Source organism: Ptychodera flava, chromosome 19 (assembly GCF_041260155.1).
Source record: "Ptychodera flava strain L36383 chromosome 19, AS_Pfla_20210202, whole genome shotgun sequence".
NCBI lineage: Eukaryota > Metazoa > Hemichordata > Enteropneusta > Ptychoderidae > Ptychodera > Ptychodera flava.
The window spans coordinates 2,663,649-2,687,946 of NC_091946.1; the positions used below are offsets into that span (position 1 = coordinate 2,663,649).

Genomic DNA, 24,298 nt, shown 5'->3' on the forward strand with positions numbered 1-24,298 from the left:
ATCCCCCGAAGGTTTGTTGTTGTGCTGATGGACTATATTCTAGGGAGTCCAAAAACGTTCGAATGACGCAATTAATTTACCTCCCACTGCGAAGACTTTATATACATCTTTATGCCTTTACCTCAGGTAATTTTGTTTTAAAACTTCTCCTTAGATTTTGTCGTTTTCATTATTCTCAATCTGTTGTATTAGATTTTTAACCAATACCAAATAGATATCAGTTTTTACGTGTTAAATATTAGACGCCTCTAATGACTACATTTTGTCGTCTGCCACAGTTATGCGTGTTTCGATACATAGCGGCCGCCACTTGGTATGCGTCTGCATACCACGCGGCGGCCGCAATGTATCAACCAAACGTAACTGTGCTGGTCACCTATGCGAATTCTGGTGGAATCAGCAAACTTTGTTTTTCGGTTTTTTTTGCCCAGTCAGTAAGACTCGGCTTTCTCCCATGGGACATGACCGATCACCGACGCGAGTGGTACTGAGGCGTACAGCAGCGTCAGCGTAGACTCGTACTCCATAGCTTAGTTGACAATGGCCCCAGTACCGAACGTTCGATGTTCGGAAGGTGAATTTAAGTGGGCCACCGGAATTCCAACTTTTACTTTTTTGAGGACATGTTTTTATCGATATTTCGCGATCCTTGCGCAGTCGCCACGTCAAATATCGATCGTTGGCATTAAAAAAACGTGTTTTAAAAATGTTACCAAGTGGGAGTGCCACTTTAAAATAATAATGAAATCTGCAATTTTGTATTGTTGAGGCAATTTTTGGTCAAAAGTGTTTCCCAAAAAGTACTAGTCTGATAGCTTTGATATTTGGTATACAGGTTGCTACACATCAACTAAATGTGATATATTGAAATTATAATGAAATCTGCAATATGCAATATATCAACTAAATGTGATATATTGAAATTATAATGAAATCTTCAGTTTTATTTTGTGGGGGAATTTTTGCCATTTTTGGTCAAAAAATGTGGTTCTCAAAAAACTACTCGTCTGATAGCATTGGTTGACATTTTCTTAGGGATTAACTTAATGTAACTAGATATGTTCAAATTATGATGACATCTCCAATTGTTTATTTTTACAGCTATTTTTACCACTTTTGCAGCTATTTTTGCCACGATTTGTCTGGCCACTGAAATGAGCTATCAAAGATTTCCACCTTCATCAACACCTGTCAAAAATAATTATTCTCTACATAACACAGCGAGCTATATTGGCCGCTAGGTCTCTTGCTTCATATACAGTGCTTCCGCAGTCTTTGTTAGTCCCCACGGGCGGACTGATTGGGTCATGTCCATCCGTCCGTCCGTCCGTTCACGCAGATATCTCAGACATGCCCCCTTCAATTTCTTTCAAACTTTGCACAAGGATAGTACCCTACCCCATACAGATGCACGTCGATTTGTTTCACAATGCGATCAAATTTGGCCGTGTTAGAGGACTTTTAGTTTACACGTCCATAGACTCCCATGTATAAGGCAGTTCTCCATAGACTCCCATGTATAAGGCAGTTCTCCATAGACTCCCATGTATAAGGCAGTTCTCCATAGACTCCCATGTATAAGGCCAAGAAAAATAAAAATTTAGTTTCTCATCGTATTCATATTGCAAAAAGGATGCAGTGACACAGTTTTTAGTCCCCACAGATGAAGTCCAGGGGGCTTATAGATTGGGTCATGTCCGTCAGTCTGTCCATCCGTGAGTCCATCCGTTCACGCAGATATCTCAGACATTTTGACAAAATGTCACGTGACCTCGGTGACCTTTGACCTCAAATATACATATTTGTCCATAACTCAGTAACCACAAGTGGTACACCCTTCATATTTGGTATGATGGGAGACCTTATTACGCCACATACTGTACCTCATTAATTATGTACATATGTAATTCTGAGCAAGCCAATAGAGCTGGATGTCTGATTTTTGGTATATAGGGATAACTATAGGATAGAAATTTTTTGACCAAATGTCATGTGACCTCGATGACCTTTTACCTAAAATATACGTTTATGTCAATAAATAAGTAACCACAAGTGCTATGTCCTTTATATTTATGAGGATGGGAGACCTTATGACAACACACGCTTTACCTCATTAATTATGCACATATCTAATTCTGGGCAAGCGAATAGAGCTAGAGGTCTGATTTTTGGCATATAGGGATTAATTAGCAATACAATTTTTTTTCAAAATGTCATGTGACCTCGATGACCTTTGACCTTGATTATACATATATATGCATAACTCAGTAACCACAAGTTCTATACCCTTCAATTTTGATAGGATATTAGACCTTACGATGTCAGATCTTGTACCTCGTTTATTCTGTGCATATGTATTTCTTGGCTGGCCAATACAGTTAGAGGTCTGATCTCTTTTCCCGATTTAGAACTTTAAAGGTATACTGTCACCTATTCCAATTTTGCCACAGTTACCATGGAAAGAGAAAATCTAACCAATCACAGATTTTAAGCGGGTGGCCACCTTTTAAAAACAGCGCCCTCACATGGGAATTTGTATACTTAGGAACGCCCCTTTGACCATATATGGGCATATATAGATTACTAGTGACTGTATACCTTTAACTTAGACATGCCTCATGTGTTTCAAATTGGGAACAACGACATAGACCTATGTGCCCATAGATCTCAACATATACACTCAGGTGATACTTCTTAATGACCACATTTCCCTGCCCCATCAAGACTAATACTCCTATTATAAGTGGGGACTATGTCATTGTCAATGACTTGTTTAAGATATTTTGGCAACCATGTCGTGAACACATGTTTTCTCGAAGTGCCCATAGGGAGTGGTAATTTGTATCACATTCAACCAAAACTGGGTAATCCCAAATTTATAGGGTTGGCAAAAAATAAAAGAATGTGAATATATTTGCACGAATTTGCATTTTCTGTACAGGATTGACATCATGGAGGTAGGAAGATGACATACAATACCTCCTCATATCATAACCATGGATTAGTATAGTAAACCTATAGACTCAAGTTGTATGGTCAATGGTGAAAAACTAAGGAACTAATGAAGTCCTTTACAATTTGAGCACCTTTCTGATCTTTTTAATAATGTCCGAAAATATCCAATTGTTTCCTTATTCTTTACTATATTTTCGTCGCTTTTAATGACATTCCCTGGTAGCTATGCTCATTAGATTGCATTTACCAACTGTCACCAGCTGGACAAGATTTGAAAAGCTGAAACTGCATAAGTTAAAATTGCTTTCACAATATATTTTTTTTTAAATTTATTTATAAAATATCAAATTCAAAACTGATTTGCTACCAAGTGAACTTCGAGTGATCCAAGTTGACGGAGCAAGAAATTGTGGAACGAAAACGCCTGTCTCATTATCTGCTGTAAAAACAAGTTTATACCGATTGATTAGTCTGTTTCAATTGGGTGACTTAAAAGAAAATATTATTTATGCGCTTTTCAATATTTTTACTTCAAATTGCTCTGGTTTTGTCGTGTCAAATGGCTTTCTAATGTTTAAAAAGTAAATATCTTTCAAGCTTGTACCCGGGCTATTTCGAGAACAATTTTATTCCTTAGGGATTCAGTTTCAGCTTTAAAAAATTGTCCAGCCTCTCGGTTTATAATACAGTTTCATGAGCATAGCTATCAGGGAATTTTAACAAACGCAGCGAAAATATAGTAAGGAATAAAGAAGCTTCTTTGGATATAATTGTACATTATTAAAAAGTCAGTAAAATTCTTCATTTGTCTCTTAGTTTTTGACCATTGGCACTACAACTTGAGTCTATAGGTTTGCTATACTAATCAATGGTTATGATATGAAGAGGTATTGTATGTCATCTCCTTCCTACCTCCGTAATGTCAATCCTGTACAGAAAATGCAAATATATTCACAATCTTTTATTTTTTGCCAACCCTATAAATTTGGGATTACCCAGTTTTGGTTGAATGTGCTACAAATTACCTCTCTCTTTGGGCACTTCGAGAAAACATCATGTGTTCACGACATGGTTGCCAAAATATCTTAAACAAAGACTGGGAAAGCAGTCTACATAAAAAAGAAGGTGAATAAAGTGTAGACTGATAAACGATGATTGGGCATCTCTATTTTCCCGGTGTATTTCTGAGTGAAACCCCCCAAAAAACAACTTATGGCACCATAATTTTTATGGAGGGGTCCCAAAGTTCCCCTGGTTCCACTATTCTAGATTCAACACTGGTGATGGGTTACGGGCTTTTTTTAACCGAGCACAAATTTTTTCTTTTCTCTCAAAATAATGTAAAATATAGTCAACACCAGAGAGGAATACACAGTTACATATATGTACATCTACACTTACGAATGTTTATAGCCTTCCTTATGCCATCCCTACCCCCTTCGTGTACTCGGTGTTTGTCGTTTAACATGACGGTCGAACAAACCTTAATAGAGGGAAGGTGCACATTATTTGGAGCTACAGATTTCGCAATTTTACAGAAGACCCATTTTATCAAGGGTAGGTACGATAAATGGTACAAAATACAAATTTGGGTAACACTACTTTAGCTCATAATGCTTTACAACAACCTGTCAATCACTTTACCGTTAAGAAACAACATCCAACCATCGATTTTTACGCTCCCATATATGCATATGTATATATGCAAATGGGAGGTATTCGTATAAGGTGGCAAAATGGCGTCTGTGTGTATGTATGTAAGTATGTATGTATGTCTGTTAGTCCGTCCACATCAAAAACTCCTAAACCGTAGCACCTACTGTCTTAGTATTTGGTGTACAGGTGCACCTAGGGGTGGAGATGTGAATTTGTTCAAATGAACATGTCAGTGCCAAAAATATGCAAATGAGGGGGAAAAAGGAAAAATCCTGCAAATGGCTAAAACTCAGTAAGCATTGGTCAGATTTGGTTGAAACTTGGTATGCAGATTTCTTTGGGTATTCTAAATTATATATTGTGCAAAAATTGGGATGAAATTTGCATGTTTGTATTTTTAGGGTATTTTTTCCGTTTTTAGTCAAAAAATCTTGTTCTCTGAAATCGCTCGCCTGATTGCTATGAAACTTAATATTCATGTTCCTCAGAATGACCTCAGTCATGTTGTACAAATTGTATTGATATTGTCATATTTGTAATTTTGGGGCAATTTTCCCAATTTTTGATAAAAATTTTTTTAATCCAAAAACTACTGATTTGATAGCTTTGATATTTGGTATACAGGTATCTAAGATTAATCTCAATATAATGTATTGAAGGTATGTTGAAACTGGCAATTTTGTTTTATTTTTGGGGCAATTTTTGCCTTTTTTGGTCAAAAAATTTTTCTCCTAAAACTTCTGATCTGGTAGCTTTGATATCTAGTGTACAGGTTCCTAGGGTTTATGTTAATTAGATATATTTAAAATTAGGATGAAATCTGCAATTTTGTATTTTGGGGGGGGGGCAATTTTTCTCATTTTTGGTCAAAAAATTTGTTTCTCAAAATTTACCAGTCTGATTGCTTTGATATTTACTAAACCGGTTCTTAGGGTTTTTGTTAATAAGATATATTGAAATTAAGTTGAAATCCGGAATTTTGAATTTTTGGGGCAACTTTGCGAAACTTTCAGTTTTACTGGGATATCTTTCATTTTGTATTTTTAAGATTTTTTTTTTGGTAATTTTATACCTTAACTGGAACTAAGAGTATATAATGTGGTGATTTAGTAAGCATTTGATATGGTAAACTGTATTTGGTGTTGAAATGCGGTAAAAAAATCCTGGCAGATTTTGAAAAAATTCCAAACAATGCCAATAAAAAATTCAGCCAGAGAAGGTTTGACAAAAAGAAAAGGTGGGAGAGTGGGGAAAAAAGAATTTACAATGGATCGGATAAAAAAGATAATGTACCTCATCGATCTTCTAGACACCGTCCCTTATCAAATGATCCACCCCGATGTATTTTTGTGCACAATTAACCATGCAGTGTATTTTAGTTTAAGATGTCAAGTTAGGTAAGGATTTGAAAGGAATAGTCAAGTTCACCACAGTTTAACTTTATCTCTTGTGTCATCATCCTTGTGTAATTGGTTAAGTTTGTAAGTTGTTCCAGATGTGGATGTACCAGCTGTTCTGGAAGAAAACAATGTTTACTTTTTCCTGTAGGGTTTCTGAGTTGATGATTGTATGTTGAAATTTCTCCATGTATCTGGTGTATGGGCAAAGTGTAAACATTGGTTGCATGTTATGTATTTCAGTCTATGTCAAATATTGTAAATTAAAAATCAAGAACAGTTTACTGTGTGCTTGTAAAAGATAACATATTTGTCAATACATAAACTGCCTTGCAGATTGATTGTCTTAAAGATTATCACAGAAGTAGAAAAGGAAAAGAAACTAATCAAATTGCTGTAACATATTCACTCTCAGTGCCTGTATAGGCCTACACTTAACTATTTTATCATTACATTCAGCTGTTTGTTATATCTTTATCACTCTCCATGGGCCAAGGCACACTTGGGGTCAATGTCATCACTCTGTGCATGTCAGTCTGTCTGTATATGTATGTCCATGTTTCATACAATTGTTGACTTGTTTTGATAACTATATGGGAGCGAACAGTGATGTTGTCCACTATTTTTTTTTATATCAAAATGTTTAAATTGTTGTTCTTTGTATGTGGCTTAAAAACAATCTAAAACACAATGTTTATGCGTGAAGGGCTCGTCGCCATAATTTTTATACCTTCATGCTTTCTAGAGGCATTTGGTCCGACTCGACAATTTTTTACGTATCCTTTGAAGACATTGCACGTAAATGACACGGGGCGCAATTTAGAATCAACGATGTTATTGCATGGAGTCCGTTGCAGGCTGCTAGTGCATGGGGTCTGTGTTTTGGGGAGTACTCAGGGAAAAAGTAATTAAGATATCAAGTTTATAAGTTGGACTTTTGATGTGTAGCTTCTTAAAACTGCTCAATATTTTGGATTGTGGATTCTTACCAGAAGATTTCATTCAAATAGGTGATTTGCCAATCACCCAAAGTCATGATTCATGACTCATGAAGTCTGTGTTTTCAAATCCTCTGTCAACAATGAAGAGGCCATCAAATAGCTATTACGAAGATACAATCAATTAAAATGTAATTGCTAATAGGAGTATGTCTGATGACATTAATTTTAAGTATGTAGTAAACTGATAAAGACAAATGCCTCGCCACGATTGTAATAATTCACGATATCTGTGTATATGGATCACATTTTTATTATCAGTTTACCTATATTGTTTATCAGAATATGTACAGTATAAACCGGTTGTATGAACTACCTACTTCGTCTTTCCGGTGATATCGTTCCTCAACAATGGAAACAGTTTATATCGAGAGAAGTACAGTGTCATTTAAAGGTCCGGGTCAGCTCCAAAATTGGAGACTCATTATGATAATGTATTCCGGCATTCAGCCAATCATCGACCAGATTACATCATTAATAAAGTACAGGTCACGCTGGGTCACAAATTACCACCAAGTGTGATCGGCAGTTTTGGGCCGCTTATTAAGCCCCTGTCTTGTGAATTTCGACGAATTTCGACAGTCAACATAATCCACGTCTTCTGCAGAAGGTCATGTCCAACAAGGAGTCCGATTAGTGAACAAATATTCGAAATATTGACGATTCATTTCTACCCCAGTTTATCGATTTCGCTCAAGTACCGAGAATCATTTTGTGGATGTTCGTCATCTCTATTAGAAATACTGTTATAAAGGTTATTTGTGTAGGTACGCGTATAACATTTTGCAAGGAAGAAGAGCAATGTCAGAGCTTTAAAACGATACCTGTTTTGTAGTTGTCAAACGCAGACTAAAAATGGTACGCGATTTTGAAAATGTGTTGACAGAGTGGCCACACAACTGTTCCCCATACGGTAGAATTTGTATCGCTGCCATCACCGATACAAATAAAAACACTCCAGAATAAAGCTTGCGAGCCACCTTCCCTGATAGAATAGATTGTGAGTTGCTTGTTTATTGAGTGAATGAGAGTGTAGACAAAACTGGGGTATTCTGAACGATCTGTGTAGGTACACGATTTATATTTCGCAGGACTTCAAGCCAGAGTCTAGGAATCACAGCGATATATGGGGTTTGGTTGTCTTAGCCAGAATAAAACTGGTACGCGCTTTTGAAATTGTGTTTTGACAGAGTGGCCACACAACTGTTCGACATTATGACAGAATACGGCGCGGGAGTTCGACACAGTATGGCGTACGTAACGAAGGACGCATGTGGAGGTTGCCAGGAAATACAATTTTTACTGATGGCGCGCTGGCCGCTGATTGGCTAACGAGAGTGGGGAAATATTATGGTATAGCGCTCCAATTTTGGAGCTGACCCGGACTGTTTAAAGGTATATGGTCACCTAAATTTGCATATTCCATATGTGGTAAAGGGGTCGGGGCTTAGCGCACTACCCCGTAACATCTGTAGCTGTCGTTCCTCCATATTTGATACGTCAAAGAACATGCAGACGACGCTGCTAAGTATGCCATGGCTTGTCGTGTGGAGACGCCCTTTTTAAAAAGCGGCCACCCGCGTGAAATCTGTGATTGGCCGTTAAAAAACAGGTGACTGAATACTTTTAAGGCTACTCTTTCTGAACTCAGGTATCAAGCTTAACTTTACTCCTACTGGATTGCAGGTGTTAACGCAAGTGTCTTTCACACATGGAAAGACGAGCCTAAGAATTTTGTTCCCGCCCAGCAATGCTTCGTTAAATGCCTCCAGCTGTTGCTGCAAAGATACGTGGAGTAGACGTTGGGCTACGTATTTTCCTCAAATTGTATAGGCCACCCAAGCTCGTCACATTAGAAAAAAGTATCAGTAAAATTCCAACTTCGCCATAAGAAAAAGCAATGCCATCTTGGGGATGCTTTGGTATCGGTTTGACCCCGTTTTCAATACATTTAGACTTTCGACCAAGACATCTTTGACAATTCTGAGTCTAGCAGGGCTTTTGAAACGATAAGCACCTATCGTTTTTGAAACTGTGATGATTTGATCACAATATTTGTCAAAAAATGGAGACTTTTGACCCCCCCAAAAAAACAAAACAAAAAAAAAACAAAAACAAAACAAACTATTTTAAGAAAAATGATAGCGTTGGTAATTTGCAGCTCAATGCGGGGGTGAGTGCCATACCTTTGCTAGCTACCCAAAAAGTAGCCACCACGCCTTTTCAACAAACAGTCTATAGCCTATCAAATGTTGGCACAGAGCAGGAAGGATAACCAGTCTGACTATTTAAAGCTTTTGCCAAAGTAAGGACCGCTTGGCCAATATTGTCATAAGAATTGCGACAATCTGCAAAAACTTGAACAGATGTTTTATTTGGGATACATTTTTTGGTATTGCTGTGTATCGTGAAAAATATCGATAACCATTATTTCCTGTCTTTTTCACTCACGCAGATGACACATTGTTATCACGATTGGAACTAATTTGGGATAATTGGATCTTCATATTTTTCAAATTTCTCAAAAGTGTTAGGTGCCCTATAGTTGAATGTTGCAATATTAGAAATTACTCATAAAAACAAGCGTGTAACTTCAAAGAAAAGCAGATGAGATTACATTTGCAGATTAAACGGACACTACTTCACTATCCAATTATCCAAAATTAGTTCCAATTGTGTTCTTGTTATCTTTCAGGTGATAATTGTAATTGCAATTTGATTTTAATAATCTATCATGAGATATACTCCCTTTAATAATTTATTAATGTGGGGTGGGTGTACCGATTATTATACGTCAAAATATGTCAATTTGGCACTAAATGCGAAGAGAAAAATGAATATCAAATGAATCAAATGAATATCATTAGGAGTGAGAGTTTTATATTGTTATGTTTTTTATCAATTACACGAAATTTTAGTTTTCTTATTATAGACCACAACTCTCCTAGAGTAGCCCCCCCCACCCCCCGCCTTCAGTGCACACATATGATTGGTAGATATTTGTCATTATACTATGTAATGCGTTTTCTTTTCCTTTACGAAGTAGAAAGCCGTCCCTTGTGTCTGCACGGCACAAAAATTGGTCCATGTGTCCTTCCTATTAGAAATATTCTGACGAGGCAGATTCACGTGATTTTAAGTTCATTATTATACTATCCATATGAATTGCGTTGTCTCCTATTGTTTTGATAAGATCCCAATCAACGAAGTCCTTTACTTCCCATATCATGAGAATTTACCTGTATGTCCTTACTACATATGTGATTTCGGACAAATTTCCAATGTTTAAAAATTGTTTATTGTTATCAAAGTTAGGTTTTTGTACCATGAACACAATGAAGTTTTAAGTGAGACATTTAATGGAGCATGCATAATATTCTCTGGAGAAAAAATTACATGACAATTCCCTTGGTGACACATTTATGACTAATGCTTATCAAACACCTGTTGTTACCTCCGGGGGAGCGTGTGTCAGACACGAGTGGTTTCGTCCACCTACGATGTTTTTTGCCATTTATATAAGCATGACTGAAGGCAGTCAGTTTCATCTTTCTGTGGTGACAAGGGAACGCGTTACAAAGGTGAGTGACATTAGTTCAATAGATAATGTCATTATAATTCATCTTGTATAGCTAATTAGGTATTCGTTCATCGTAATGTCTTGACCACAAGAAAATAAATTTTATCTGGATGTCCTATTTATCTTGATTTCACATAATGTAACTATGAAGCAGTTTTTCGTTTTTGGAAGAATATATTTACTTGCAAGAGGTATGTAGGGGTAGCTCAACTCCCCAAAGGGGACGGCCAAAAGGGACTCCCGGTTGGCTCAAAATGCACTCCATGACCGGTCCCAGTTGGCCTCCAGCTTCGGTCCCAGTCTGTTTCCATGACCGGTCCTTTAAACACTCACTTATGGCAAAAACCAAAGACCTAAATACGCTTTAGTCATATTTTCGTTTCTCGTTATCCCGTCTGTTTTTGACATAGGGGATTTGGCTGAGCCGTTTTGTCGGTAGCTTCTCCAGGTGACATGGTGCCGTATGTTGTGAGTTCAAAGCAGATTGAAAACACTGTATTAAATGTTGAAGCAATTCCTTGTAGATAGCAACCAAGAAAATAAGTCTCGATTCTCACTTTCAATCGCCCGACTCCTACAAAAAACACACAAAACTAAGTAAAAGTCAGATATGACTAATCGTGTCCGCAACTTTAAGTTTTTCTTTCCCCTTGGAAATTATAGAAACCACGAAAGTTGTAAAATAATGCGAAAACATTAATAGTGGCTCGGCGTATTTCTTCTCACTTGTCAGATAAGTCTTTGGCGGCAGCGTTGACGTTTGGTTGTTGATTATACAGTAAGGCAGTCAGTGGTGTATAAACGACGCCGTTCCTATCGTCTATTATCACCACATAATTGATTATAATAACAAAAGTGTTGCATTTTTTGCAAGATAACGAAAATGTTTTAAAAGCGTCTCCTCGGATTGATGAATTTTACAATTCACATTTCCCATACGGCCCAAGCGATTTTCACCAGAGCAGGTTAAGGCAAACATAGAGTACAGACATATCAGTGAAATACCGTTAAGTAAAAAAGATCTGCTCACTCAAAACACTTCTATACCAGATACGGCGTTGTTACCAGACAGCAACTCTTTGGAAATTCATCACTTATGTTTATCCAAAAGGTTCCATTTTTACATTAAAATAGTTTTCTTTTGCTTGACTTATTCTTTAGTCCTGAAATTGACTCTCAGTATATATTTTCAGAGTTGTCCCAACTTTTGCACATTGATCCTATCTAAGTTAGGCGCTGAATCCTCCCTGAATATCCACAGCATTCCTATCCCACTGCCTATTTTCCGGTAACCACTTCCAGAAATTTTCTCCCAACCGTCTGTGTAAACTGTAATTTCTTCTCCGTCCACTGTAAAAATTGACTTTTCTTATCGTCCGCTGATTAGTTTTTTTTTTAATTTGCCCGCCTGCTGAAAAAACGCACAGTAACACCTTTTTGCACGAACACTTTCGTTGGCTGTACCTGGACGATGCACAATAAAATTGCGAACGTTACTGTTCATGTTTTGTTCTTGATTTCATTATCGCTGTTTAGTTGGCCTGATAGAACTTTCACATGGTCGCTGCACATTTTGCCGAGTGGAACGTTTACATGATATATTTTGAATTCCCATTATACAAATTGGCATGTATGGAGATAAATTAGACTTCACAGCTGATAACATCCTGTCCAGTGCTGAGCATATTATCTATCGCTTCGACAGTATTCAGGCTGATGTGAATTCATCTATGCAGTAGTTATGTCACAGGACCTAGGGTTTATACGTAGACCTCTTTTCTAACTAAGGTCTATTGTTTTATCGACGGAAGCGTAAAGAACAAGATAAGAACAATGAATATGTGCGGAATCAGCTGTGTTCTTCCCAGTTAAGGTCGTAAAATTCGAAAAATTAATATGCAAGATTATTAGGAACAAACGAAGAAAAATAGGTTTAATGTTTGAGTCCAAGTATTGTAGTTTATGTAAATGTCAGTACTTAAGGTAGAAGATTAGGTCCCCACAACAATGTCATAGCAACAGGTTTTCGAGATGCATAGATGAGTATCGGGTGTACGTTTTCTGGAGTAAGACCTGTCGTCATGCTATTTTCAATTTGCAATTTGTTCCGTTCGTGAATTCTTCTAAATTCGGTACTTTTGTATTCTTTGCAATCTTCGATAATTCATCAAACCTACCCTCCCGCAAGGTAAAAATAAAGGAAACAAAGAAATAAAAACATTTTGATAATACAAAAAGTTTCCTATGTATTCTTTAAGCGGGACAGGGAAGTTGTTGATGTTGATGTGTAATACCAAATAAACATTGTCTTTGTTATTTATCATTTTGCGTGAAAACCTATTGGCGGCTCTCGTGCATGGATTGCAAACAAAGGATTTTATCGAATGTAATAATTCGTCGGTAAACTATTACACACAATCATCAAATTTTGGTTGATAATTCGGCAATTATAAACGTGCGCGTCCTTAAACATGAATACAGTTATATAGGTACAGTTACGAGACTTCTGCTTTATCATGGTAAGGGAGGACTTCCAAAGTGAAAGTTGACATAACAGCATACGTACTTGGCTATGTGTCATTCATTCGAATCAGAGAGGACATACCAACAATTCAAATTTGGAATAATATCGCCATCACAGTTTTTCCTTTCCTGCATTGGCGACAGCATGCGGTAGTATTGCCGACTAAATAACACTCCTCCCAATTGTACACCTTCACACTTGAATGATCATAATTGCCTGACTCACTCAGACCAATAACAACTTGAAATTCCCTATGGAGATTCATTAATTTTGCTAATCGCCAATTTATTTAATTCGTCGAGATAGTGGTTCTGAAGGATGAAAAATTTGCTTAAGAGATAGAAATTTGCTTAATACGTTTGTAAATAGCAAGTGCTTAAAAAATCATTCACATTAAGATTGTTAAGGGTTGTTTACACTTCACATGATTCATCAGAAATTTTGGAAAGATCTCGGAGTGGTATGCATGAACTACGATGACGGAGGTGAGACATTGTGTCATTTTTTGGCCTCTACGAGTCGATGCCACTGACACATGGGTTTTGTCACGGCTGTTTGTTACGATAAATAAGGTTATCAACAGTAGACAAGTGCAACCGATGAATTCTGTTCGCACACGATTTCTTGCGGGGCGGGTACTAGGCAATTCATCTCGTCAGAATGTAAGTAATTTATTTTGGGGGGTTTGTGTGACTGACAACAACTTTTGGCAATGTGCACATGTTTATCAGGTTATATCTGATTGGTAGATTGCCATTATTTGCGACAACCTAAGGTATCTGAAACTAGGGCTAATCTATCTGATTGGCTGTGTGGAAATAATGCGATGAGAACAATGGGTTTTTAGCCAACTAGTTGGCTAAAAGTTTTATTAAGTCTGGAAGGCGGGCTGTCGAGGCTATTGTTGTTTTCAGGCAAGCTCTGAAGCTTAATCTAAATAAAAACTGTACCCTTGCTGGCGTGGGCAAGAGTTCGCAGACTTGTAAACACAATAATATGAATTCAAATATAGACGAATCACACAATGGTTATGTCTCGACGAAAATTGTCTTACATCACAGACAAGGAGTGAAGTGAGTTTAATTTGGCATCTTTATGATATGAAGACAGGAATAGCTACACAGCTCTTTTACTAAGACCCAATGTCCACCATATCAGCAGATGACAGTCGACAGCAGACAGGTGACCACAATCTTTAATATACCAAACATATTATTTACTGTAATTTGTGATTTTCTACAGAGAATCCGAAATGTCTACTGACCTAAGTTCCCAACTGGAAGAGTTTTCCTCCTCGTGTACCAGTTGTATGTGTTAAAAAATCACTACAGGTTTACTTCGGGGTACTAAATCATTACCAATACACTCGGTCTTCAATCCTCTGTCAATAACTAAATGCAAAATTAGCCAGTTTTTAGACGGAACGTTGGTTATCAGCTTGCAGTTGGAAGATGAGCAGTGCAGTTGCTATTGAAAAGATAATGATGACACCATACGTCCTTTATTAAACACAGTGGGTTGTTATCATGGTAAAAATTATCAATTTACGTCAAACGTTTTGACAGATTAATCTGGAAAAAACATACTTGCCCGGGTGTGAACTGTTTTCATCAAAGGATAAACTGGGTGTTTGAAGTTATTGTTCACGCAATGGGTAGTGCTCCTACTAATGTATATAGCAAGTATTGTATTTTATTCTTTCTTATTATTAATCATGAATCAATACTTTTACTAATCATGAATCAATACTATGACTAATCATGAATCAATACTATTACTAAATCATGAATCAATATATAGCAATATAGCAATTACTAAATCATGAATCAATACTATTACTAATCATGAATCAATACTATTACTAATCATGAATCAATACTATTACTAATCATGAATCAATACTATTACTAATCATGAATCAATACTATTACTAATCATGAATCAATACTATTATTGACCATGAATCAATACTATTACTAATCATGAAGCAATACTATTAATGACCATGAATCAATACTATTACTAATCATGAATCAATACTATTACTAATCATGAATCAATACTATTATTGACCATGAATCAATACTATTACTAATCATGAATCAATACTATTACTAATCATGAATCAATACTATTACTAATCATGAATCAATACTATTACTAATCATGAATCAATACTATTACTAATCATGAATCAATACTATTACTAATCATGAATCAATACTATTACTAATCATGAATCAATACTATTACTAATCATGAATCAATACTATTACTAATCATGAATCAATACTATTACTAATCATGAATCAATACTATTATTGACCATGAATCAATACTATTACTAATCATGAATCAATACTATTACTAATCATGAATCAATACTATTACTGATCATGAATCAATACTATTATTAATCATGAATCAATACTTTTACTAATCATGAATCAATACTATGACTAATCATGAATCAATACTATTAATAATCATGAATCAATACTATTATTGACCATGAATCAATACTTTACTAATCATGAATCAATACTTTTACTAATCATGAATCATACTATTATTGAATCATGAATCAATACTTTTACTAATCATGAATCAATACTATTACTAATCATGAATCAATACTATTACTAATCATGAATCAATACTATTATTGATCATGAATCAATACTATTACTAATCATGAATCAATACTATTAATGACCATGAATCAATACTTTTACTAATAATGAATCAATATTATTACTAATCATGAATCAATACTATTATTGACGATGAATCAATACTATTACTAATCATGAATCAATACTATTACTAATCATGAATCAATACTATTACTAATCATGAATCAATACTATTATTGACCATGAATCAATACTATTACTAATCATGAATCAATACTATTACTAATCATGAATCAATACTATTATTGACCATGAATCAATACTATTACTAATCATGAATCAATACTATTACTAATCATGAATCAATACTATTATTGACCATGAATCCATACTTTTACTAATCATGAATCAATACTTTTACTTATCATGAATCAATACTATTATTGAGCATGAATCAATACTTTACTAATCATGAATCAATACTTTTACTTATCATGAATCAATACTATTACTAATCATGAATCAATACTATTATTGACCATGAATCCATACTTTTATCTAATCATGAATCAATACTTTTACTTATCATGAATCAATACTATTACTAATCATGAATCAATACTATTACTAATCATGAATCAATACTATTACTAATCATGAATCAATACTATTACTAATCATGAATCAATACTATTATTGACCATGAATCAATACTATTACTAATCATGAATCAATACTATTACTAATCATGAATCAATACTATTACTAATCATGAATCAATACTATTACTAATCATGAATCAATACTATTACTAATCATGAATCAATACTATTACTGACCATGAATCAATACTATTACTAATCATGAATCAATACTATTACTAATCATGAATCAATACTATTACTGACCATGAATCAATACTATTACTAATCATGAATCAATACTATTACTAATCACGAATCAATACTATTATTGACCATGAATCAATACTATTACTGATCATGAATCAATACTATTATTGACCATGTAAGAGTTGACTTTGCATCTTCAGACAGAAATAAAATTTTTAATCTTAACCTCTAGTGTGGCACCAAGGGTTGAGCCCTATATGGTATTAACAACAGCAACAACAACAACAACAACAACAACAACAACAACAACAACACTCATAATCATAATCTTAATAATTTATCACTATTATAATTATTATCATTAGTTTTATAGTTATAGTTATTGTTGTTGTGTTTAATTTGTTATTATTATGGGAGTATTATTCAATTGTTGTCGTTGTTTTGTTTGTTTTCTTCGTTTACGTGAGAATTAGTCACGTGATGTTTTGCTCAAGACATTTCGGTTTGATATTTTATATATCAGATTGACATTGCATTAAATCATTTGGACGTATTTTGGAATATCACGTACTCTAGAAGAGACCGGCCATTTTTTTCTTTTGATGTGGACAATTATAGTCAAGAAACGAGTGCGTTTATAAGTTGGCTTAGGATAAATGTCACTTGTGAAAAAATCATTTTAAAAAGAACAATAATACAGGTATTATTGTTTTCTTCTGTGTCCGCTGAGTTAATCTTCGCCGAGAAGCTCAGATTTGAACTTTTCATAGCTAATGTAACTATTTCTTTACCTGTGTTTCTATGTTTTGATACCTTAATACAGAAACCTTGGCCGTCCGATAAGGAGTTCGTGAAATTATTATCAAGATGACCAATATCTTCATCTATTTGCTCACTGTCAGCATTGTGGCTAGTGTGCCCTCTAGCGGCAGTAACGACTCAATGACTGAGCTTTTACGTCAACTGAGACAACTAGAAGCCAGATATGGTGAACTCAGGAGGGAAAACGCTGAGCTTCGATCAGTTGTAACAACGCAACAAAGAATCGAAGACGAATACAGCGATGAGGCGTCAAACTTTCAAAGTGACCTAAGAAATGAAGATGACGATAAAACCAACCCTTCACAAAGAAAGCGATTCCTAGCTAGTGAGATTCAGCAATTGAAAGATAAACAAACGACATTGGAAAAACGTCTCAGTCAACTGAGTGATGACTTATCAAACAGTAAGATCTGTATAAAGCATATTTTCATTATTCTGTGGGGCAAATCGTAACAAATTTCATGCGCTACCGTTTGTCATCATTCGGCCTGTTGATAATTGACGGGTGAACACAATTTGAAACAAAAGGGCTTGCATCATTCCTTTGACATTTATTCAACATAAGCCAGAAAAGTTAGAAATCTTTTTATCGATGTAGGCGGCGGATTTCTAGTCAAAGCCGTCACTTGAATATTTTTTCTTCATGACTTAACATCATAGGGATCTCAGAGGAAAATGCGTTGTCACGCGGTATGTCTACAATGTTTTTTTTGAATATCTTATCAAGAGTCTTCGATCTTTATTGAAAACATGCATAAAGTAAATGACATTAGGAGTAAATTATTATCAATAATTTTTCAGCATTAGCAAATAAACCTCAGTGTTTGTCTGTCACCTTTGAATATTCGAAAGTTGAATCAGTTGCAGCTTTAATAATTACTTGATGCGTAATTCATCAGCAAAAAGAAAACTATTGTAAAATGAGTGATAGGCTTATTATTTGACACTGGGGAAAATGAGATGAAAAAAAAACTGTAGAAGTGTCTTTTACGCTTATGAGACACTTAACAGTTTTACGAATGACAAAATTATTGTCAAAATTATCGTAAAAAGACGAAAACATGCAAAAGAAGAACCTCGTCACTTTGGACATAATTATTCTTTTAAAAGGATTGATTCGAGTTTTTCGAATGAGTTTTAGGGGGGGTTTGTATAATTTAAAGTTTAACAGCTCATGTAAAATGCGTTGTTTTAGTCAGGACGAAAGTCCTCCGCGTTGGTGATCCATGGAAATAGCTAATTGAGGGGATTGAAATGTGTAATTTATATATATGGACTGTTTTCTTTGCAATAACTTATTTATTTATTTATTTATTATTAATTTTCTGAAGTATTATGTACATTGGAACAAGGTTTTCTAACAGGGTGGACATTTTTGGAGTAACCCCCTCCTGTGTATTTGAAAGGCGAATTGACACCATTTCAGTTTTCAAATTTTAGACGATCCCCTAGACTTTGTCGACACCTTCCCTGTCATAATATCTGAACTCAAGCAATCGAAACACAGGCGAGCATATGTAGTGACGGTTACTAAGGGTGGGGAGCGATATACGTCACACAAACCAAAACGAGGCAAAGAATGCACAAGTACGTGCACTTACAAACAAATACCTTCAATTGAGTAAAGTGTCTTCGATGGCAAAGAAAGTGTGAAAGCGATCGACAGATGCAACGTACCGGTATAGAATACCGGTAGAGAGCAGTGTTTGATAACTATATAAAATAATTTCGATCGGAAACAAAGTCTGATTTCTATTAAATTATATTTTCTGTAAAATGTAAAGATTCCAAAACTTCAGCGAGAAATCATTCAACGCTGTTTTCGTAGCACTGTTTTGTCAGTATTATTTTATGGTTTTTTAGACCATTTTCAAATGGAACTGACATAATAGATTAACTGTCGTACATATCATGCAATCATTGACATTTACACCAAGTTATGCTCTTTATGTGTTCGTTAAAGTTTGAAATCTTGTCATAATGACTAAATTCTAAACCAATGGTTGTTTGGTTAGAATATGGACTGGTATTAAGCTGTTAGTTTGGGGAGTCCATCGTATTTCATGGAGCGCACACTCCTAGTCGTTGAAATCAATTTACAAAATCTATCATAGTACCAAGATTAAAGGGCCAGTAATACTAACTTTTGATGATTTTTCACTATTTTTGTTTTTAATGTCAAGTATAATTTCTTGTCCTACTATCCAATTAGCATATTGATGTTCACAGTATTAAAATTGTGAAGTCAGTCTGTAGATGATGTGTAAGGTGTGTTGTTTATTGTTGACAAGTGAATTCTGGCCCGTACTAGAATTCAAATGTAAATAAAAACAGTGCATTTTACACACTCATGCTGTTTTCACAAGCTAAATAGTCGGTGTTTCAACATTCTTTTGGCAATTGAGAGTAAAATAAAAACTTTGCAATTGGCATAAAATTGAAATAATAAAAAAATCATCAAAAGCTTGCATTACTGTCCCTTTAATGTCATGTCTGGTAATTGTGGACATTTATTACACAAACCAGTCCAGTTCTATGGACACTGTCATGCAGAAATGATACTGATTAAAGTCTATAGACCAAACTCTTATCGCAAGATGACGTAAAGCTTACTTGGTGAAAAATACGACACATCCACGTTATTGTGACTAACTGATGGCGTTTAGCGCTACACTGACGATTTAAAATGTATGTGTATAACACTTCAGGAAGTGTATTTTACCAAAGCATTCATCCTTTCTATTGCAGTGACGAAGAAGTGTGCTTTCTCGGCTGTCCGAACTCGTGAGATGTTTGGAGACGATTCACAGACACAAGTCATAACCTATAATGAGCTACACAAAACCGAGGGCAATTTTTTCGACATCAAAACTGGAATTTTCACCTGCGAAGTTTCAGGCTTCTTCTATTTCTCCTTCAACGTTCGGTCATATAGCAGATATAGTAACCATTCCATCGGAATTTCCCTAATGAAGAACGGACACGTGGCCGTATCCATGCAAACTGATGAAGATATTGAATGTCGTGATGGACATTTCCGTAGCATCATGCAGAGTCAAAGTGTAATGTTGGAATTGGTGGCCGGAGATAAAGTCTGGTTAGTATTGGGTCAAAACAGCAATTATGGCATTACAAGCCATACACACGCCAAGTATATCACGTTCAATGGGTTCCTTGTGTAACTTAATCGTCTCTAAACGTCGTCTGCCGCCAAGGATCCAGAACATATGAATTAATCCGAGAAAATAATCGTTGCAATGGTAAATGACCAAAGTTACCAGACATGACATTAAAGGACCATATTTTTCCAAACCAAAAAAATCTGAAATATAATGAAAAATATAACAATAAGGTACAGTTTAAAGAACAAAGTATGAAATATTTTAGGATAATTGCGTGATATGAAAGGTGATATCTGAGTTTGTAAAGATTGTACTGGCGAAGCAGGATTGGCATTGGCGTGATTGGCATACAATTGTCATTTTCCTGAAAGTGTAAACCGACTTAATGAGATTTAAAATAAGCGAAGAGGGAAACGCGTCAACCGCTTTAACATAGTACAATTATCTAACAACAGTTTTTTGGCAAATATTTCATAAAACACATAAATACCCCACTCTTTTAATGAAATTTGAAATGTTTCCAACGTACCTAAATATATTTCACAAAGAAACGGCAACTATCCCTTAAAACACATTATTTTGGTTGGATCATATGGTTTTAATTCGTATGTCAGGTGACTTATCTTTAAACTCATTAGGCTAGCATATTCGATGATGATATCTGTTTTAGAGTTCTCCTTGATATCACACCAACAATTTTTTCATGTTTTGCACCGATATATTTAAATTGTAAATGTAATCAATCTTTTTCAATATTAGATTTTTTAATTTACTTTGCAATCCTGGTTTCCAGGTCACAAAATAGTCTATGTAAATCCAATAAATGGTTCATGCGAGGGTGCGTGTGTGAATGATTTATGCGTCCATTGTGTGTTTTGCCTAGGGATGGTTATGGACGCTTACAGTCAAACCGAAAATCAGCCCAGTTTACATTTCTATCATTATTTTGAACTGCAATTCGCACTGAGGTATCTGCATAATTAATGAACACAATTTACAATATCTTTTCCTAGTTGGAAAATATCACGATAAAGATATGACCAGATTTTATTGTAGAAACACATGTAGAGTCTAAGTGTACAGTATGTTTAGTCTAACTTTGATGATATATCGGTTAAATTTGGTGACAGTTTTTGAGATTCATCCATTAATATATCCTAAATTCATTTTATTACAACGTGCTTTCATTTATCAAACAAAGTGTAAAACAAACGTGTTGTTAGTTTGTAAGAGATTCAATTTTGAGATGACCTCACGCTGACGTCATGGTGAATATTTGAGAAAATGTCAGGCAGTGCTAGTGGATGGTCATCAAAGCAGTGAGCAAATTAAATTATGAAATTGAGACGGAAATGAGAGTACAGCCCGCTTGATGGACATAACAATATCTTTTTTAAAGATATTTAAGAAATATGGTAAAAGCATATTTACTTTATTCGATAAATGATATCAAACGTTGCACAGTAATAAAAAGTAATGGTAGGGCATGCTGTACACTTGTCAAAACAAATTTATAAAATTTTATCAAACTTCGCACATTTTGGAGAAATATAGCTCAGACATACTGTACACTTACTGGAATAGACATTAAATTTTATCAAACTTTGCACAGTTTTGAGAAGTATATATTGTTCAGGAATATTTTACACTATCGGAATATAGTCGTTAAAGTTTATTTAACTTTATGGAAAAATATTTTTCATGCATATTGTATACTGATTGGAATGAATTCATTAAATTTTATCAAACTTTGCACAGTTTAGAAAAAAAATTCATGCACAGTGTATTTTCAGTGATTTTATAGTTTACAGCATACACGTAATGTTTGATACACGGTCTCCAGTCAGAAAGCTGAAGTTTACAGTGTGAGTTTCCAGTTATACTGTTCAAACCAGTTAGAAAACTGGAAGTTTACAGTGTCAGTCTCTAGTTGTACTGTTCAAACTTCGAACCTAGCAATGTAACCTTTCACCAATGTTAACAATAAAAATTCCTCACGATGAAAAGCTATATCACCCTACTGTTGGTTTGCATAAAAGTGTTTTGTATACTGTAGACTCAATCTATGCTCCTCTAGAAAGTATGAAATTTGCTGAATATCCTCTAGAAAGTATGAAATTTGCTGAATATCCTCTAGAAAGTATGAAATTTGCTGAATATCCTCTAGAAAGTATGAAATTTGCTGAATATCCTCTAGAAGGATGATAGAATATTCTCAGACTCTAGTTTCTTCTTCCTTAAATTTCATTCAAAAAAGTGTAGATAGTGCGATTACTATGAGTTGTCAATATTTTGTCCTACTCAGTCGCATAAAGTTAAGTGTTGTTATTGCTGAGAATGTCTTCCTTACTAAATCCACAGTCCCCAACGGGTAATTTCCATGTTTCCACTATGAGCTGACAAATGCTGACAGATTCCCGTTTGCATTATTTTAATCATGATAAGCGTTGGCACGCCCAGCTGATGTTAAATGTACGTGATATGTGTTCTGAATTAGACTGATTTGAACTTGATGTCAGTGTTCTTCAATGCGTTGTCTGTGCAAGGTGCTTGTGCTGAGACCATTTGTTTCTTTCATGACGTCATCCATTCCATTCCATTCTCGTTTTAGTGACTCTATACGCGTCATTATGGAAATAATGTTTTTCAGTTGCTCCTGTTTACTTATTGTGATTTCTATAAATCAGGTGATCATTCATAAATTGATCTTTCGGATTAATTTGCGATTTAAAAATGTATTATTATTGTTCCCACAAGAATTGTTAAACTTTAGAATTTACAGCTCGTATGAGCAACCTTTTGTAGTCCTGGTAACTGCTCATGACAGCGATCATAAAAGAAGTCATATGACCTGTTAACCACATGATCGCGGGGTTTTTACCGCGATGGGTTACAGATTGGAGCACCAGCAATTTGTATTGAAGTTGTGGTTTTTTATCTAGTTGATGAAATTAATCCATATTCATCGTAATCCATTGACAGATTACCCTGGAATATTGTGTCGGGGTACGCCTCAGGTAGTTCACGCACCAGCAAATTACTTAAAAAGTGACAGATTTCTCTTCGTAACCCTGTCATAAATTATAGCAGATGGTAAGCCCATGGGTCAAGAATGGTGGATTCCTTTTCTTTAGTTTGCGTCATACGTACCGAGATAAAATTAAAAGTCTCAACAGTTTCAATTGGTGACATACACCCCCCCCCTCATGTGGATGGAATAGTCCTTTCGTTTGAGATGGTCGAGGGCCATGTGTAGGGGCCATAATTGTGAAACGAGAGAGTTGATTGAATCGAGTCACATGAAGTTCAACGTTCCAAATGCATTATGGGATTATGGTGAGACTTGGCGATACACTTCATCGGGCACAGCAGGGGAGACGTTTATGAGCATAAAACTAAGTTTTCTCCGGAAGAAATGGATTGAATAACTTTACAAATGTACATCAGGGTGTACCGAGATATTTCAATGCTTATTCGCTATGGGTGTAAGACTTGCATGATATAGTGGACTTTCCTTGGGATGTAATTTAAGCACATATCGTTTCAATGTTTTATTTTATTATATCTCCATACCCGGTAAAGGGAAGATTTTAAACTCGGGGTGGTCAAAATATTCGTCGTCACTTACATTATCCATTTAGTTCTGACACTACATTGCCAAAATCCTTCCAGAATGCTTCAGTACATTGAGTCAGTCTATTTCAAATTATTCGGTTTGTCCTGCATATTAATTTAGAGTTGAATTTAGCAAAACCAA

General features: G+C 35.3%; 1 protein-coding gene across 1 annotated transcript; it reads left to right on the forward strand.

The window, feature by feature from the left end:
• The first annotated feature begins 10,546 nt into the window (after window positions 1–10,546).
• Window positions 10,547–22,563, forward strand: LOC139118384 (complement C1q tumor necrosis factor-related protein 4-like). The gene is made up of 3 exons (XM_070681680.1): window positions 10,547–10,587; window positions 17,421–17,822; window positions 20,168–22,563. The coding sequence occupies exons 2-3, from the start codon at window positions 17,465–17,467 to the stop codon at window positions 20,599–20,601; spliced, it is 792 nt and encodes a 263-aa protein (XP_070537781.1). The 5' UTR covers window positions 10,547–10,587; window positions 17,421–17,464; the 3' UTR covers window positions 20,602–22,563.
• The last annotated feature ends 1,735 nt before the right edge of the window (window positions 22,564–24,298 follow it).

What these genes read in the sequence shown, in the direction of transcription:
- LOC139118384 (XM_070681680.1), top strand. Translation starts at nt 17,465, where the DNA reads ATGACCAATATCTTCATCTATTTGCTCACTGTCAGCATTGTGGCTAGT. An exon ending in GAGTGATGACTTATCAAACA is followed by an intron (nt 17,823 to 20,167) that starts GTAAGATCTGTA and finishes TTTCTATTGCAG; the next exon opens with TGACGAAGAAGTGTGCTTTC.